The 18,356-nt window shown below is 37.5% G+C and overlaps 1 protein-coding gene across 2 annotated transcripts; it reads right to left on the bottom strand.

Annotated features, from left to right (window-relative positions):
- Positions 1-15,387, bottom strand: si:dkey-12h9.6 (macoilin). Of its 2 annotated transcripts, none has more exons than XM_067416822.1 (11): positions 15,156-15,387; positions 13,753-13,894; positions 12,245-12,371; positions 12,003-12,126; positions 11,728-11,897; positions 10,203-10,617; positions 9,948-10,106; positions 7,667-7,837; positions 7,333-7,471; positions 2,591-2,765; positions 1-1,105 (listed from the first exon to the last, which is right to left on the bottom strand). In XM_067416822.1, the coding sequence occupies exons 1-11, from the start codon at positions 15,230-15,232 to the stop codon at positions 918-920; spliced, it is 1,887 nt and encodes a 628-aa protein (XP_067272923.1). In that variant the 5' UTR covers positions 15,233-15,387; the 3' UTR covers positions 1-917. The 2 variants fall into 2 exon arrangements, with proteins under 2 accessions (XP_067272923.1, XP_067272924.1); XM_067416823.1 differs by having other exon boundaries at positions 7,345-7,471; positions 15,156-15,386.
- Positions 15,388-18,356: the final 2,969 nt, after the last annotated feature.

Below are 18,356 nucleotides of genomic sequence, written 5' to 3'. Positions count from 1 at the left end.
TTTATACAAGATTATCATTGAAAATGACTTTATTACTGCTCCCAGAATTATTGGGAGAAAACAGCCCTTGCACAAATGCACAATTAGACATCAAAATCTTTTTCTTTTTTTCTTTTTTTGTCCAAAACAATCATTTTACATAAATTGGCATGCAGACCAACAAGTAGAATTACAAAATTAAACAATTATTTCATTTTGGTTTAGGGAAGGAAAAAAAAAAGTATGTCAAGCCAGAAAAATAAACTTCTCATAAAAAAACATCCCATTGATACATAAAAAAGGCAACGATTCCAGAAACATGAAAACCTACAAACTTTTTTTTTTTTGGGGGGGTGGGGGGTGTTGGTCACTTCTGTATAATGTAAAAAGAATACAAAACAGTACAAAGCACTCGAATATTCACATACTGACTTACATTTGATATTGGCTTGTTATATAAATTGAATTCACATAAATAATGAGGCACAGAATGACCAAGTGAGGCATTGGCCTGTTATTGTCATGGCTGAAGAAGAGCCTCTTCGTTTTACACACCCAACACAGGATATCCTGTCCTCATGATGAACTGTGCTCCTCATCAAGTTCACATTTTTTATTTTAGTTTCATACTGATATCTTGTCGTCTACGCAGCTCGCAGCGGTTGCTCAGCATTCGATGGACATCCGCTGGTCAACAATGTATTTACAGTCAACTTTGATTTCATCTGGAATGAATCTTGGCTCAAAGCAAGGTCAGCTGTAAGCAGCCTCAGTGTCTCTGCTGAAATCAGTAAACACAGCCGTAGACTCACCAGAGGCGGTTGGCATTGTCAAAAGGCAAAGTATTTCAGGCAAACCTTGAAGCAAAAACGCCCCTGTGTTCAGAATGTTGAGTCAAAACAATCCTTCAAAAGCCATCTGATTGGTCCTCGCCGGTCTCATTTCTTAAGACACTGGTACATGAGTGCTCTGGGATTCAGCATGTAGCGCTCAGAGTTGAAGAACTTGAGATACTGAGGCATAGAGGACCTCGGGGTCATGTAAGACATACCTGGAGCCACAGCCATCGCTTCAGCAAGCTTCTGCTTCATTTCTTTAACCTCGTGGTCTTGTTTAAATATTTTAACTGTGAGGAAAGACATTGAAACAGATATTAATATTGTGGCCAATACCAACAAGCCATTAATCATTTTATATTAAACAAACTTTGATGTTAAAATAACTTTGAACAGCTTGAAGTTTTACTCAATTAAAAAAATTCTATCTATCTATCTATCTATCTATCTATCTATCTATCTATCTATCTATCTATCTATCTATCTATCTATCTATCTATCTATCTATCTGTCTATCTATCTATCTGTCTATCTGTCTGTCTGTCTGTCTGTCTGTCTGTCTGTCTGTCTGTCCAAGCTTTACAGTCTAGTTGATTTATATTATATTATTATACTAAAACTCTTAGTATTATATTATTATACTTATATTATTATACTAAAACTCTTAGTATTATATTATTATACTTATATTATTATACTAAAACTCTTAGTATTATATTATTATACTTATATTATTATACTAAAACTCTAGACAGTTTTGTTTTGTAACAGACAAATGTGTTTTCATTATTAGTTAACATGAACTAACAATTTACAATATTTCTAAAGCCTTTATTAATCTTAGTTAATATCTAAATTTACTATTTTTTAAATCTTAAAAATGTTTTAAATGTTTAAGTTCTATCTTTTAAAGCTCGACTGTGTGATATTTTCCCCCATCTAGCGGTGTAAAGGTATACGACCATCCAGAGAATAATAGTTTCTGTTCCTCTCAATTCTGATTTCGTTTGAACTCCTACGGTGGCCGATTTAGTCCAAGATTAACATGGCAATCCCCCTCTTCACATTCGACACGGTGCCATTGAGCGTTAAAACGCGAAAGGCAAAGCTTGAATTTACGGGTATGTCCCTCTTTGGCTACTGTACTTTCAAGATGGAGGAGCAACATGGCGGCCGGCATTCGAACCCCTCACCCGTATGTATTTTCAATGGCATATTATAAACTTACGAGAATACTTTATTACTTGAAAGAAGTAAATATACATTAATGAGCACATATTTTTTTTAAAGAACTAAGTGTTTTTAGCTAAGAATAAACTAAAAAAGTTACACAGTGTAGCTTTAAGATTTATGAATGCATTTTGTTATCCGTTTTGTCTAAATAAATAAATAAAAAATATAAAAAATAATATCAATAATTTTAAATGCTGCAAGTAAATGTAGGCATAACATTATTATTGTGCAGTAAAAAAATGTATATTTATTTTAACACTTTTAACAGTGTTTATTTAATTATTATTTTATTTAATAATAATATTTAATTATTATTATATTGTAATTTAATTCTAAGATTAACTTTAAGCGAGCTTTAGATGACTGAAAAGGTGATCATAGTGTACCTTTAAATATCCAAAGTTGACTAATGAATTTATGTTTAGAAGATCTCTAAAATCTGCCAATGTAGCATCAATATGTATTCTTCATGTATTCTTAGAAAAAACAGTAGCAATGTAGGTCTTAGATGGATAACTGTCGTAATTTTAAAGGAGATGAACCTTGCGCTATCTCCAGCTGTCTGCGTGCGTCTCCCAGCGCAGAGAAGAGGTCTAGTTTGAGACGGGTTTCGGCACTCAGGTTGTACTCCAGATGCTGAGCCTTGTCCTGCAAGGAGGACAGAGCTGAGAGCAAAGCGTCCGCTTCCTGCTCGCTGCATCTGTTCCTCTGGAGGCTCTGTGGAGGAGCAGGACAATATTACACACAGGAGACGGGAACAGAACAGCATGAGGTAATGGTGATATAACCAATCTGAGCAATTCACATTTGAATCTCATTTATCTAGTTTCAAATAAATGGACTTTCAACATGCCAGTTTGTAACTGTTTTCTGATATTAAAATATTTTTTTCACTTTCAGACAATGCACTGAATTGGATGAAGAACTTGCTGAAGTACATTCTTTAAAGGTGCAGTAGGGGATCTGGGAAATGCTAACTTTAGGCTGCTAGCATTGAAAGAATACTGTGCTGTGGGGAGAGACTTGGGAAACAAGCATGGCATAAATGAGTTAAGTGCAAATAATGAACACCTGTGTCTTGTTTCAGTAATGGGCATGGAGAGAGCGGATAAAAGCCAGCTGGAAGAGGACATGCAGGAGAGAGACTGACAGGAGACTCGGGGACACACACAAGGAAAGGAGATCTCTGGAGAGCAACCGGACTGTCTTTGAGAAGTTTGATTTATTTGTGAAACGCCTGTAAGCGCATACTGTGTGAAGAGAGTGGGTGAAACAGAGAAAATAAAAGTCACCCAAGTCTCCACTAAGCCCACCCTGCCTTCTTCCTTCCTCATTTATAACGAACTTTGTTACAAATACGATCCCACCCTCCCTGCAAATCGCCATCCAAAGCCACGCCTCCTCAAAACACATGAACCCGCACAGACCAGAAGTGAGACGAGCAGAGACGACGTTATTGGATTACATCATGTGTCATTCACCGGTGAGGACACTTTACAGTACAGTGAGTAACAGCACTACAATAACCACCATAAACAAATGTTCACTATTCTCGCTCTGCACAGCGTGTGTGAACGCACTGATGACGAATGATGTCTGCGTGAACAAGTTGCGCAGTGATATGCAAACACATTGACTGATAGGGAACACATTGTTTAATTCGGACCAACGGCAATGACTGAACACACATTTTATGGTCCTACGCCTTCCACAGAGTATATATATTTATAAAAATACATTTAGGGCTCCTTCACACAGAATGGGGTTTTGCTTTGCAAACGCGAGCCGCAGGCAATGGAATAAAGAAAAGTTCTCGAGATGCGTTTAAAAAAAAAGTTTAACTTATTTTTCACTAAAGCGCTGCATTTTTAGAACACAATATCATGTGTGACATACTGCAAAAGATGCACAACAGTTAAACACGTCCAGCTAGAGCACTTTTACATACATGGAAAAGTGCGCATTCTGTGTTAACATTGTGATTGCTATCAGGATATGAGACTTTCAGCCAGCATGATAAAAACATTTTCTGTAGAGAATCACCTATTGCACCTCTAACTATAGACCAGGGGCCTGTACCATGATGGTAGTTTAGCAAACTCAGGGTTACAGGATTAGTTTTGAGTTGACAAAACCAAACCTTTGTGTTAAGGCTTTGTTGGTCCCATGATGCTGATCATCAGCTTTCTCTGTCAACTCAGGCTTTAAACCTGAGTTCAGGAGTTTAGCTGTGACATCAGTAGTGGACAGCCAATCACACGCTGTGGAAATGAGATTCACTTCTCGCGAGAGAAGCAGTGAGATTAATTTCTCTCTTCTGCAGAATATTACCTGATTGAAAAATATTAAGAATAATAAAAAAAAAGATTTCTATGAAAGAGGACAACTTAAAGAAAAAATAGTATATGTCAATGCAAGTAAAAGTTATGAAGTTAGTTTAGTTGATATAGAGAGAGAATTGAACATTTAAGCTCAGTAAGCTTCTTTTTTTAAAATAGTTATATTTATTGATTTTAAAGCTTATTTATATGACTTTATGAAGGCTATTTATATTAATTTTAACAATGTGCCTATTAATGATTGATTAACTAAAATGATAAATGTGTAATTGATTAAGGGTATAATTACATAAATAATATCTAAATCATTCAAAACTATTTTTTATAAATAAGCATTTTTAAAGCACTTTTGTCTTTAAAAACTATTTGCTATGTAGTGATCTTTAATGTGGTGCAGAAACAGGGGGAGTGACTTTATTGCATCAGAAATGTGTCATTTTACTCACAGCTGATTGGTCCAGTTTCAGTTTGAGATCTCTTATCCAGAGCATAACCTGCCCTGGAAGCGGTTAGCTGTGGAGCGTAAGTTACTATGGCAATGAACACAGCTAAAAGCCAAACCACTTTAATGGTACCTAAAAACCAGGATTGGCACAAACTAAGCTTAAACAAATCTAGCTACCCAGCTAAACCAGCTTCATGGTACAGGCCCCAGATGTGTTCCTGGATCAACATCCTCACTCCCCTGATCTCAAGAGGTGCTCTACCGACTGACACTAATGGCTGTGATCTTTAGCCTGTCTCCCATGCCGGAGACCACGGTTCAAATCCAGCTCAAAACGGGTTGATTAGGACCGGTTACACTTACATCACTGCAAAGTTCTAACTGGCGGCGCAAATGCAACCAGGAAAACGGCCCTTGAAGGACATTTAGTACTCAGGAAACCACCCTGGTGTCTAGTTCCAATAACTACCCCGTGCGAAAGCTCCTTATGTTGGTCCAGGAACATGTCTTGGCAAAATCCCAGTGAGCGCGCGCAGACATTCTACTAACATACTACCCTCTGTAGAATGATGTCTGCCTAATATCTAATGTAATCTGCTGTATTATCACTGGCTTAATCTCTGTGAATATTAATCAGGTATATTTCTCCTACTGGACGTTGGTGAATTCAGCACATTTGATGCTTTGCTTTTGCCTTCTGCATGCAGGGAAATTTGCAGAAGCAAGGAATTATTAATAATGATTTTTGTAATTCCTTTGGTTGCCACTAGGGGAAAATACAATGCGCTTTACTTTTACATGTTTGTCTTCAGCTTATGGAGGCCATTAAAGGATTATATTGTGTTGTGGATCCTACACTTTGCAATTTTTTTGTACATGTATACGTTAAAAAAAAAATGTATACACAGTAGGCCTGGTTCCACAGACAGGGCTTAGATTAAGCCAGGTGTAGGCCTTAGTTCAATTAGGGCATTTAATGCTGCGTTCCAGACGAGGTTGGACGTGGGAATATCTAAATTAAATGTCCCACTCATAGGTCCCAGTCCCACGTTCACATGTTGACCATATGATGTTGCCAGGACACAAAAACAGCATATTGTGTTTTTGTGTCAATGACGGCAAAAACATCAAATCACTTTGAAGACAGATGATAAAAAATTGAAGGTCTTATTACATAAACTTAATGTCTAATGTTAAAGTTTGTTTTTACGCTTATGCTCATTGGAAGTAGGGCTGTCAAACGATTAATCGAGATTTATCGCATCCAAAATAATGTGTTTACATAATAACGTGTGTGTACTGTGTATAATTATATATAAATACATACTCATACAAGTATATATATATGTATATATATATATATATATATATATTTAAGAAAAAAATAAATAAATAATATATATATATATATATATATATATATATATATATATATATATATATATATATATATATATATATATATATATGTATGTATGTATGTATGTATGTATGTATGTATATGTATGTATATATATATATATATATATATATATATATATATATGTGTGTGTGTGTGCATGAATGAGTAAGTATTTATAAACAATTATAATTATACACAGTACACATATATATGTTATGTAAACAAAAACTTTTAATTTGGATGCGATTAATCGTTTGACGGTACTAACTGAAAGTGATCTCTCTGAGGTCGGGGTTGATCGACGTACACAGGTCGAATGTCCGATTTTGGCTGGCGTTCCAGACATTATTTTCAAGAAAAAAACTAATTCTGAGCTGTCTGGAATGCAGCATAAGTGTCTTTTATAAACGTGCCTTAGAAAAAAACATCACTGCTATGCATCTTGAGACAATACTGTACAATGGCACTGAGATACATTTAAGATCTGTCAGTGCAAGTTACTTTGAGTTAAAACAGCTCAAACATGCATTTTAGTGTAGGACTAGATTAAACCTTGTCTGTAAGTTTGATAAATATCTGTTAGACTTGCATTACTCTTTCAATTCCAATACAAAAAAGTTTGGAAATGCTTTCCATTTAAAGAGAAAAATATTCAAAAAGATTGAATGATGTTAAAATCATTCTCAGGTTGCACAATAGTTTCTAAAAGACGTGGTTTCTGTCTTGGCATGGTTTATATAACAGATGGCACTAACAGCATTTAAACTGGGCAAGGAACAAGAAATAATGGCCAAAAAAAAAAAAAAAAAAAACCTGCTGAAAAATCCAGCACAAACCAGCATCAATTCCATGGCGGTCCAGGCTGGTTTCTGCTGGTTAGAGCTGGTCTATCAACAAACCAGTAACCAGAATAATAACACAGCATCAGCATTCTGCACAGACACTTTCACCCACACCAATAACAAATAAAGAGAGCCACGGACTGAACACCACAGCAAGCTACCGCATCCACATGACATGAACACAAACACATGAGCCACAAACATCCAACACATCACAACTATTCAATGCAGAATGAAAGTGAACAGATCTACGAACCGCGTCCTTTACCTCCACTTCATTCTCTAGAGCTATCATTCGATTTTCTTTCTCCTGATATTCCAGCTGAAGTTGTTTGTACTCTGAGTCTAGATCTTTAGCTTTTTTCCTCAACATTTGAGTTTCACTGTGTTCTTGCCTATAGTGGATGGACAAAAAACAACAATTTACAGGTTTATTTCGACCATTGCTATTTTGAGTTCTCCTGCCAATTATAACCATAATTGAAAAGCAGGTCATTTAGACTAGTCTAAAAGAGATTCAATATCACATATTCATGATTAATATATACATATAAATGCTTCTTGCACTCTTGCTTTATAAATACAATTACCTATGTGATGCGCTCCGGAGTAAAATCGTTGCTTCATCAAATTTTTGGGCTCTGACTTCTGTCACTTGTTTTTCTACTGCAACCCGAGCCTCTGTTTCCATTCTGATTTTCTTTTCCAGCAAGGAACTGTTTTGTTTGTCCTTCTGTCTGGATTTTGTGAGACACTGAATCCTGCACAGCAGCGCACCAAAGAATTTAAAGGAACAGCGTTAGATTTGGTCACACTCTTACAATAGGAACATCAGTTATATTTGTAGCACATCATTCATTTAAGTTTTAATGCTGTTTGTGTCTATGTGGTGTTTTTAATATGCTTTAAGACAAACCAGTCAACACCATTCCTGAGTATTTTCTCCTTAAAACTGCAGTGAACCAAAAACACTGTTTGAAATCCCCAGTGTTTCTTACAAAGTAACAAAGTACATGTAACCAATCACGTCAGCGTGTGGGCGGGGTTTAGCATATCATTAACTTTAATGCTCTGAAGCAGGGGAGAAGCCATACCGGTATTATTATTTTTTTGTTGATATGAAAAATCAGTTACATTTAGCAATATAGCTGGTGAATTATGTATATGATGTTATGGTAAACTATATGCCTTTCTCCACTGACGTTCTGTGATGTTTAAAGCGTATTTAAGGATGCTGATGTTTAGAAGGCAGACTGAGATGAACGGGAACATGGTCTGTGTAACATTAGCATTATTAGCTGTTAAATAATGTAGTCAAGCTAAAGGCTAATCATATTAATTACCGTTATGTTTCTGACGCTGTAAAGAGCGATACCTTTGTGCAGCGTTTACTACAGTAACTTGAGTAAAAGTTGAGCGAGTGGATCTCTGAGCTGGAGTGAGTGAGTGGAGGCGGGGCTCATATATTCATAATTCCACATATACTAAATGAAGAAAGGATGTAAAGTTACAGTCAAACTATTTTAAGGCATGAAGACATTTTTTCACCGCAATTTATTTTTATATGTCATTTTGGTGATCATTGATGAGTTTTAAGGGATAAAATTGTTGACTACAGGGGGACTTTAAGGATTCTTTGATGAATAGGAAGTTTAAAAGAACAGCATTTATTTAAAATATAAATATGTTTTTGTACAACACTTGCTGAATAAAAGTATTAATTTATTTAAAAAAAATAGAAATTTGAAATTGAACGGTAGTGTATGGGTGTTTCTTCTGCTAAGTGCAATTTGGGCACTGACGAAATTCATATTTTATGCATCCTGAATACAAACAAATAATATTTTATACATAGAAAAACCTCACAAAAATATACTATTGGTTTATTACTACTTTTAAAAATGAATGGGACAAAATTTGGTTATTATTTTCACAAAATAAAAATTCAGTTTATAATCAAATCTATTATATTGTAATTATGATAATTTAGATTTTTTTTAAGGCGAGACACTACAGGCAAAAAAATGTTTTTCATATATTTTTCAGTTTTAAGATTTTGGCCTTTTTAGCTTTAAATGAAGTGTTTATTTCAGACTAGTGGAAAGAAAACATATTTTAAGCGTATCTTTTATAACACTTTATTTGCGTCTGTATATTTCAATTACAGTTCATATCTTTAAAGGCCGTTTTTTTTTTCTTTTTGTGTCAGAAATCTCAACTTCAGCAGCACTTACTTACACCAAACTTTACAGCTTTATTCCTATCTATATTTTGAAGGATTAGATGTGTTCGTATATAATTTGCATGATGATATACAACAATTTATTCCAATAATGTATAGTATTTTTCTCTAGCTGTTGACAGTATTTTCTGATTTATGGACTGATAAAAAGAGATCCAAAATATGCTTAGCAAAAACCTTTGACTTTTTGAGTTAAAAACAATATTTTTGAACCAATGTTCAGATTTTTATTCTAGAAATGTATGCATATTTGATTAGATAAACCCTCATTTGCGTATCTAAACATAACATTTCAGAAAGCATGTAATAAAATTTTTTTTTGCAATTCTTATTTAAGTGGGTCAGTATTATGATATCTAGTAGTTGTTGTTTTTTTTTTAACCCTATTGACCTGGAGTCTTGCCTTAAAAGTATAATAAATGATATTTTCATGATGAATTTTCATAGTCAGGTTTAAACGTCTGAGACGAGGGTAAAACAATACAATCTAAAAGCCAACTATTCAAATTGGAATGTAGCCTCCATATGTTTGATGTATACGCACAAATGAAGCAGTCAAATTTCAATCAGTGAAGACATCAGCCGCAGCACTGATGCCAAGAGCGACAGGAAGAGATCAGAGGACTCACTTGTTCTGCAGCAGTTCATTTGCATGTCTGAGCAGAGAGACTTCGGGCCGCAGACTGTGCTCACTGTTGGTGAGATTACAGATGTGACTGCGCAGCTCCTGCTCGCTCTGTCTGCTCGCCTGCAGCTCTCCCTTCAGCCTCCTCATTTCTTGCTCTAGCCTGTGACAGACAGACAGATGGAGATCACGGTGTAAATGTGCTCACCATTCTGCACACCCGTGAATTTTAAGCTGCAATTAAATAACATAAGCATACTTCAGCATCTGGTCAGTGTGTGGGTTTGGAGGACTCGGGGAGATGTTCGACGAGTCCCCTATCGAGTTGATGGCTTTGGGGGCTTTCTGCCTCTTCTCCCCTTTGCTGTTAGGGATGTTCACTGAACCTCGATGCACTTTCGGCAGGGAGCTCTTGGAGGCTCTTTGAGCTTTGCTGCTCTGGTCCTCCTGAGGTAGATTTTCAGTCATTTCTAGCATGGACGCAGAGTCCGAATGAAGTTCACCTCCACGGTGCTTGGGCCCTGGAGGTTGTGGATTCGTGTCTCTTTCGAGTCTCGCAGGAAGTCTCTGGATTTGAAGGCAGTCCTCCATGTTTTGTTTGTCCTCTGAGGCGACGGCATCAGATGGACATTGGTATTGCGTCGGCCTGGATTTGGCCACCTTATATTTGGGATCTGTACAAAGACATGCCACACTTTTAATTCAATTATATTTGATTACTAAACTGAACTGCAAATTAGGTTGTCATTCAAATAAATGTTTTGGGTAATATTAAAACCCTCATCCTTCTATCGCAGGTCAAAAATGACCCAAAGCCCAGAAAGCTTATTTAAACTTTTTTTTTAATTTACCTTTTATTTTACCTTTTATTTTATTTACTTTTTTAACTAATATAATTTAAGCACATTATTTCAACTTAAGGCTGATGTCGGTAACTTTTTTTTGTCCCTGCATGACTCGCCATAGACATAACCTGAGAGAAGTAGCTCCAGCTGCAATGTTCTTCCGCAAGACACGTGCAGTTCTGTTTATTAACCGCTAGAAAGTAAAAAGTTACAGACTAAAGCTTTAAATTGAAAAAATAACTCCAATACATACAACAGCCAGTTTAAGTCGGCTCAAAATATCCCAAAACTATTTATATCGCGATATTTCTTGACTCAAGATGGCCTTTTATCTCCATATGGAGCAAATGATCTGTTCCGCTGGGTCCTAAAGTCAGTTCTTGAGTTTATCTCTTCAGAATGCATAGCTTCAGATAAACATGTAGGCATGATAAAATCATTTTTTGAAAAGTTTTAGTAAGGGTTATAGTACGGGGCGTGACATATCCAAAACTCAATCAAGTCCAGCACTGGTCCAGCTGAGCAATCAGAGCGCATTTCAATGTAAAATATGTGAAAAATAATGTTTATCATTTAAGCATGAAAACCTATTCTAGTAGCCCACAAAAACAAAAGTTGTGCCCCAAATAACGCACTATACACTATGCACATTAAAAAAAAAACTATGTACTTATGCACTCAACTGTGTAGTGTATGCATTTTATACGGTTATTTTATCATTCAACATTGGAGTCTGACGCTCCTTCCACTCCTCTACATAATTAAAGCTATGACAGTCGAGTGTATAAAGTGTCCAAAAGCACACACTTCGGTTTTTCAGTTAATTAAGTGCACCATCTGGGGTATGTAAAGTGTACTTTAACATTTTAGAAAGACTTTCTAAACATAGCATTGGAAATATCTCTCATTATATGGTACCATTTAAGAAATGTCACGTACCTTCCATCCATAATTTTGGGTACAGGTGCATGTAAGGAGGTAGGGATTGTTGCAGGAGATCCGTGTGGAGGTCGTTCTCACTCTGAACAGATTTCTGAGTGCGCAGCTTAAATATACTGGAGAAGTAGCAGGTTGCATCAAATCCCATATACACTAGTGGATAACCAATGCTGGAAGAAATCATTATCGTACAGTATGATCACAGCTGGTGAAGTAATTTGAACGTTTTAAATGAACAATAACATTTAACTCTAAAATGGGCAATTAGGACCTACCAGTGTGCAGCAAATAGATGGGACAGATTTGCATGAGGGCTTTTCAGGTCCCTCAACCGTAGAGACGCCTCCATATACACTAAGAGTATCCATAATGTCACAGTTGACATACAGATTCCCTTTTCTGCAAGTAAGTACGTGAGTGAGTAAGTAAATAAATAAGTCTGTAATGCTTTCAGGTGCATAGTGACTTTATCTATGTAAATGAAATGGCAACTTCATCAGAAGTGCTCAAGGCTTACCTGTGTGCCACATATAGTTGAGTAAAACATACGTGCTGGCTGCAAAAAACAGCCAATGTAAGGGTACAAAAATTAAACAGAATAAGTCCAGGGTAAACGCTGCACACACAAAAACCACACAGATGGCCTGTAAAAGAAAAGCAGAGGTTAGGTTTTTTTTTGTCACACATAAATGCAGCTTAACATGATATTAAAATATGACTGAACATAAACATTAATTTTTAATCATAGACTGGGTTTTGTTAGTATTCTAAAAGTAAACAATACAGTTCCCTCCACTAATATTGGCACCCCTGGTAAATATGATCAAAGGCGGCTGTGAAAATCAATCTGCATTGTTTAACTTTTTGATCTTTCATTCAAATAATTCACAAAAGTCTAACCTTTCATTGAAGTAAAACAATTGAAAGTGGAAGAAACTATCATTATATGAAATAAAATGTTTTTATTTCAATTTTTGGCACCCAATTATTGTGCCATCCGTTCCCTAAGATCACAGCTCTGAGTCTTCTTCTGTAAGGCCTGATGAGTTTGGAGATCAGAGCCCATTCCTTCATCCAGAATCTCTCCAGATCCTTCAGATTCCAGCTCTTCTCTTCAGCTCATCACTCATTTTCTATTGGGTTCAGCTCAGGAACTGGGACGGCCATGGCAGAAGCTTCATTTTGTGCTCAGTCACACATTTTTGTGTTGATTTTGATGTTTGTTTTGGATCATTGTCCTGATGGAAGATCCAACTACGGCCCATTATCAGATTTCTAGCAGAAGTGTCAGGTTTTGATTTTTTTATCTGTTGGTATTTGCTAGAATCCATGATACCATGAATCTGAACAAGATGTCCAGGACCTCCAGCAAAAAAACAGACCCACAACATTAAAGATCCAGCGGTGTGTTTAACCGTGGCCATGGGGGACTTTTGATCCCTGTTTGCACCAAAGCCATCTGGTGTGTTTGTGCCAAAAGCTCTTTTTTTAGTTTGATCTGACCACAGAACCAGGTCCGTCTGAAGCTCCAGTCGTGTCTGAACTGAATATGCTGGAGTTTGTTTCTGGATGAGCGAGGAGGATTTTTCTTCAAACCCTCCCAAACAACATGTGGTGATGTTGGTGATGTTTTTTTTTTTTTAATCTTTCTGACCCCAAGACTCAACTAATCGCTGCACTTCTCCAGCTGTGATCTATGTGTTTCCTCATCATATTTATACTCAAGTGGAACAGGAAGTCTTCAATAGGAATATACTTCAGATATTTTTTTACTCATAAAAATTATTCTAGAGGTGCCAATAATTGTGGCCAACATGAATTGGAGAAGAACATTTATTTCATAATGAGATTTACCTCCATTTTCAATTGTTTTACTTCAGTGAAAGGTCTGAATTTTGATGTTTTTTCTGAATGAAAGATCAAAAGGATAAATAATGCAGATTTATTTTCACAGCCACCTTTGCTCATATTTACTGTGTTTGCCAGTATAAGTGGAGGGCACTGTACAAGAGCAATGCTGCCTACCAGTCCATGACAGTGGAACGTGGTGTAGACGGTCCCTAGAAAGAGCCAACAAGGCCACAGGTACTCCAGTCTGAACTCCAGAACAAAGTCAGCTAACAGCACCATCATCCAGACAATCATGAACTTCAGAACAGAGTACGCGCTGAAAACAGGACATAGAATCAGAATTTGTGAATAAAATATTTTATGTATCTTGTCTGCCATGTTATATATATATATATATATATATATATATATATATATATATATATATAGGCTATATATAAATAACAGAAAATGTATTCGTTCATAAAAAGTAATTAAAATATATTATGGACGTTTTACTAAAGTCGTACACAACTAAGAAAGAAATGCACATTTCCCCTCTTTTTTTCTTTGTATTGACTGAAAGACAAACAAGCATGTTCTGTATTTCAAAAGAAACATAAACCAGAATATACGTGAGATGCAAAAGCCCAGAAAGTAAGTTCTCGAAGACGTTACAATCCATGTTTTGGTCGCGCACTCCATTGTGCTTCATTCCTTTGTTCGGGCTTTCTGCCCTCCACATCCCTTTGTGTTTGGTAACCATGGCGACATTTCATCTTCTGCATCAGCACCTAAACGTCGGATCTACAGTGTTGCCATGGCTATTTAAAGAATCAGGAGAAATCTGCGCGCGTTCACTTCACTATGAAGCGTAGCTATAAACACAGGAGGCTATTGTCCAGATGACTACACTATATAAAGAGACGGGGTCATTCAGACTACATGTGTGTGTGCGTGTGTGCGTGTGTGTGTGTGTGTTAACCTCACTATAGGAACAATAGTCTGAAATCAGCAAACCTGATCAAATAAAAATGCACCCAACACCTCTGTTAAATTTTAGGGCATATTAATTTATAAATACGCATCATCTCTGTGAAAATTATGCATTACATAAACGACATTCCAGCGCGCATATTGTCTAGTCCGAGGCCCTTGTGTTTCCACACTGTCTGTTTTTCAGACATCATATTGACATGAAGAAATAACAAGACTAGCTTGTAAGATGACACTGCATAAAACAACACCAATAATAGCTATGCTATTAATATCAGAGCTGGAAATAAATAAAATGCCATGACATTTCTTAATATGCAATGCTAATTTTAAGTTGTTTTTTTTTTTTTTTGCTATTTAAATGTTTTGCTAGCAACATAGCCCGTTGCATTGTTTTCACACGAAATATTACAGATTCGGCCCTGCGTGCATCCATGAAATCACAGCGAGCATTAGCTCTGAAGTAAAGCCGGATTTCTTCTCATGACAGGAGAGGCTGTTTGTTTATTGTTCAGCCCGCCATGAATATCCAAGCGCGAGCCGTTCAGGTGAAGGCGAATAAGAGCAATAACAAAACAACAAAGCAGCGCGCGGTGTCATACCTCTCGGAAATCTTCTCTGTGAGTTTAATCTTTTTCATTTTCCGTAGCCTGCCAATATCCATGTAGCGTTTCTTCATATTATGGCTTCTGGTCCTGCTGGCTATTTAGTCCATTAAACAGGTAATTGTAGTAAGACGGGAGGTCTCATTTACAGTAACCTGAGCGGAGTCGCTTTGTGCGTGAGTGGAGGTGATGTGCGCACGCTCGAGAACTTCACACATCTGCGCTGTCTGGAGAACAAGGGGCTCGCGTACAGTGTGACTAAGACTAACACTGATGCTGTATAAGCGCGTACATATTTAAAGTGACTCAATTCACAAACTAATCAAAATTATTTGGTGAATTTTCCCATTTTTAAAAATATTTTCAAAAAGGTTTTAGAGAGGCTGTCACATTAATAATATTTTAAGTAGGTGAACATTTAAAATAAAAAAGCACAGCTCTACTGTTTGCTTTGCAATGATTGGACTCATCTCCCTGGATGGATGGATGGATGGATGGATGGATGGATGGACTTACAGATGGATGGATGGATGGATGGACGGACAGATAATCAAACAGACAGACAGACACACACAGACAGATAGATCTCATCTCCCAGAATATAGACAGACAAACAGACAGACAGACGGATGGAAGGAAGGACGGACGGATAGACAGACAGATAGATAGATAGATCTCGTCTCCCAGAATATAGATAGACAGACAGACAGACAGACGGATGGAAGGAAGGACGGACGGATAGACAGACAGATAGATAGATAGATCTCGTCTCCCAGAATATAGATAGACAGATGGACGGACAGACAGACAGACAGACCGACCGACCGACCGACCGACAGATAGATAGATAGATAGATAGATAGATAGATAGATAGATAGATAGATAGATAGATAGATAGATAGATAGATAGATAGATAGATAGATAGATAGATAGATCTCGTTTCCCAGAATATAGATAGACAGACTGACAGACAGACAGACAGACAGACGGATGGAGGGACGGACGGACAGACAGACAGATAGACAGACCGACTAACCGACAGATGGTTGGAGGGACAGACGGACAGACAGACAGATAAACAGACCGACTGACCGCCAGATAGTTAGATCTCGTCTCCCAGAATATAGACAGACAGACAGAAACACAGACAGACAGACGGATGGATGGATGAATGGACGGACGGATAGATGGATGGATGGTCTTCAAAAAACAGAAGACTGGAAAGCACCAGGCCCAGATGTTGTACTTCCTTCTCTAGCTGAGGAAGTTTAACCTGCCGCAGGAGCTGACACAGTTCAGCCATCATTGAGTCAGTCCTGCTCACCCTGTAGTCAAGACTGGTTGCCCATTGAAGCTAACCTGGATGGGACACCTCATGGGAAAACCAGGTGGCTGCTGGAAGAGGTGTTAGTGAGGCCAGCAGGGGGCACTGCTCACCCTGTAGTCTGTGTGGGTCCTAATGCCCCAGTATAATGATGGGGACACTGTACTGTAACAAGCACCATCGATAGGATGAGGCATTAAACCGAGGTCCTGATTCTCTGTGGTCATTAAAAACCCCATGGCACTTCTCGTAAAAGAGTCCTGGCCAAATTCCCTCCATTGGCCTTTATCATGGCCTCCTAATAATTCTCATCCACTCAAAAGGCTTGATCACCCTCTCTCCTCTCCACCTATAGCTGGTGTGTGTGGTGTACACACCGGAGCCATTGAGCTGTGGCTGGTGGTTGTGGAGGAGCAACCATAATTATGAAGAGCTCTGGGTATATTTGAAGATCTGGCTCGCAGTCTCCACTCTAATTCATCCCAAAGGAGTTCTGTTTAGTTGAAGTCAGGGAAGTCAAGTTCCTATACAACAAACTCGCTCATCCATGTCTTTATGGACCTTGTTTTGTACACTGGTACGAAGTCATGTTGGAATAGGAAAGAGACCCAAACTGTTCCCACAAAGTTGGGAGCATGAAATTGTCGAAAATGTCTTGGTATGCTGAAGCATTGAGTTCCTTTCATTGGAACTAAGGGGTCAAGCCTAATCCCAGAAAAATAACCCCAAACCATAATTCCTATTCACCAAACTTTACACTTGGCACAATGACGTCAGGCAAGTCCTGTTTCCTGGCAACCGCCAAACCCAGACTCATCCATGTGATAGCCAGACAGAGAAGTGTGATTGGTAACTCCATAGAACACATCTCACTGCTAGAGTCCAGTAGTGGCGTGCTTTACACCACTGCATCCCATGCTTTGCATTGCACTTGGTGATGTAAGACTTGGATGAGCTGCTCAGCCATGGAAACCCACTCCATGGAGCTCTCTGTGTTGGTGCAATGATGTGGGGGATGTTTTCTTGGCATACTTTAGGCCCCTTAGTGCCAGTTGGGCATTGTTTAAATACCACGGCCTACCTGAGCATTGTTTCTGACCATGTCCATCCCTTTTTGACCACCATGTACCATCCTCTGATGGCTACTTCCATCAGGATAATGCACCATGTCACAAAGCTCGAATCATTTCAAATTGGTTTCTTGAACATGAGAATGAGTTCACTTTACTAAAATGGCCCCACAGTCACCAGATCTCAACCCAATAGAGCATCTTTGGGATGTGGTGGAACGGGAGCTTCATGCCCTGGATGTGCATCCCACAAATCTCCATCAACTGCAAGATGCTCTCCTATCAATATGGGCCAACATTTCTAAAGAATGCTTTCAGCACCTTGTTGAATCAATGCCACGTAGAATTAAGGCAGTTCTGAAGGCGAAAGGGGGTCAAACACAATATTAGTGTGTGTTCCTAATAATCCTTTATGTGTGTATGTATGCATGTATATATATATATATATATATATATATATATATATATATATATATAATATGCATATCCATGTTATGACAGCTACACTGTTTGGGTTCCAGTGAGTATGAAACTAGAATCTATTTTTGCTTCTGTTAGTGAGAAATCAATATTAGGCCTCATGTGGTATAATGTTTTCCCTTCACACACACATAGTGGTAAGAAGAATAGTATGCAGTTTTATTTTTTCATATCAGCAAGAAAGGCATATTTTTACTGCATAATCATGTTTAAAATTGTTTTCTCTTAAAGGGATAGTTCACTTTAAAATGAAAATTCTGTCATCCTTTACTCACCCTCAAGTTGTTTCAAACCTGTATGAATTTCTTTCTTCAGCTGAACA

This window comes from Pseudorasbora parva, chromosome 15 (assembly GCF_024679245.1).
Source record: "Pseudorasbora parva isolate DD20220531a chromosome 15, ASM2467924v1, whole genome shotgun sequence".
Lineage (NCBI taxonomy): Eukaryota > Metazoa > Chordata > Actinopteri > Cypriniformes > Gobionidae > Pseudorasbora > Pseudorasbora parva.
This window is presented reverse-complemented; position numbering and strand designations above follow the sequence as displayed.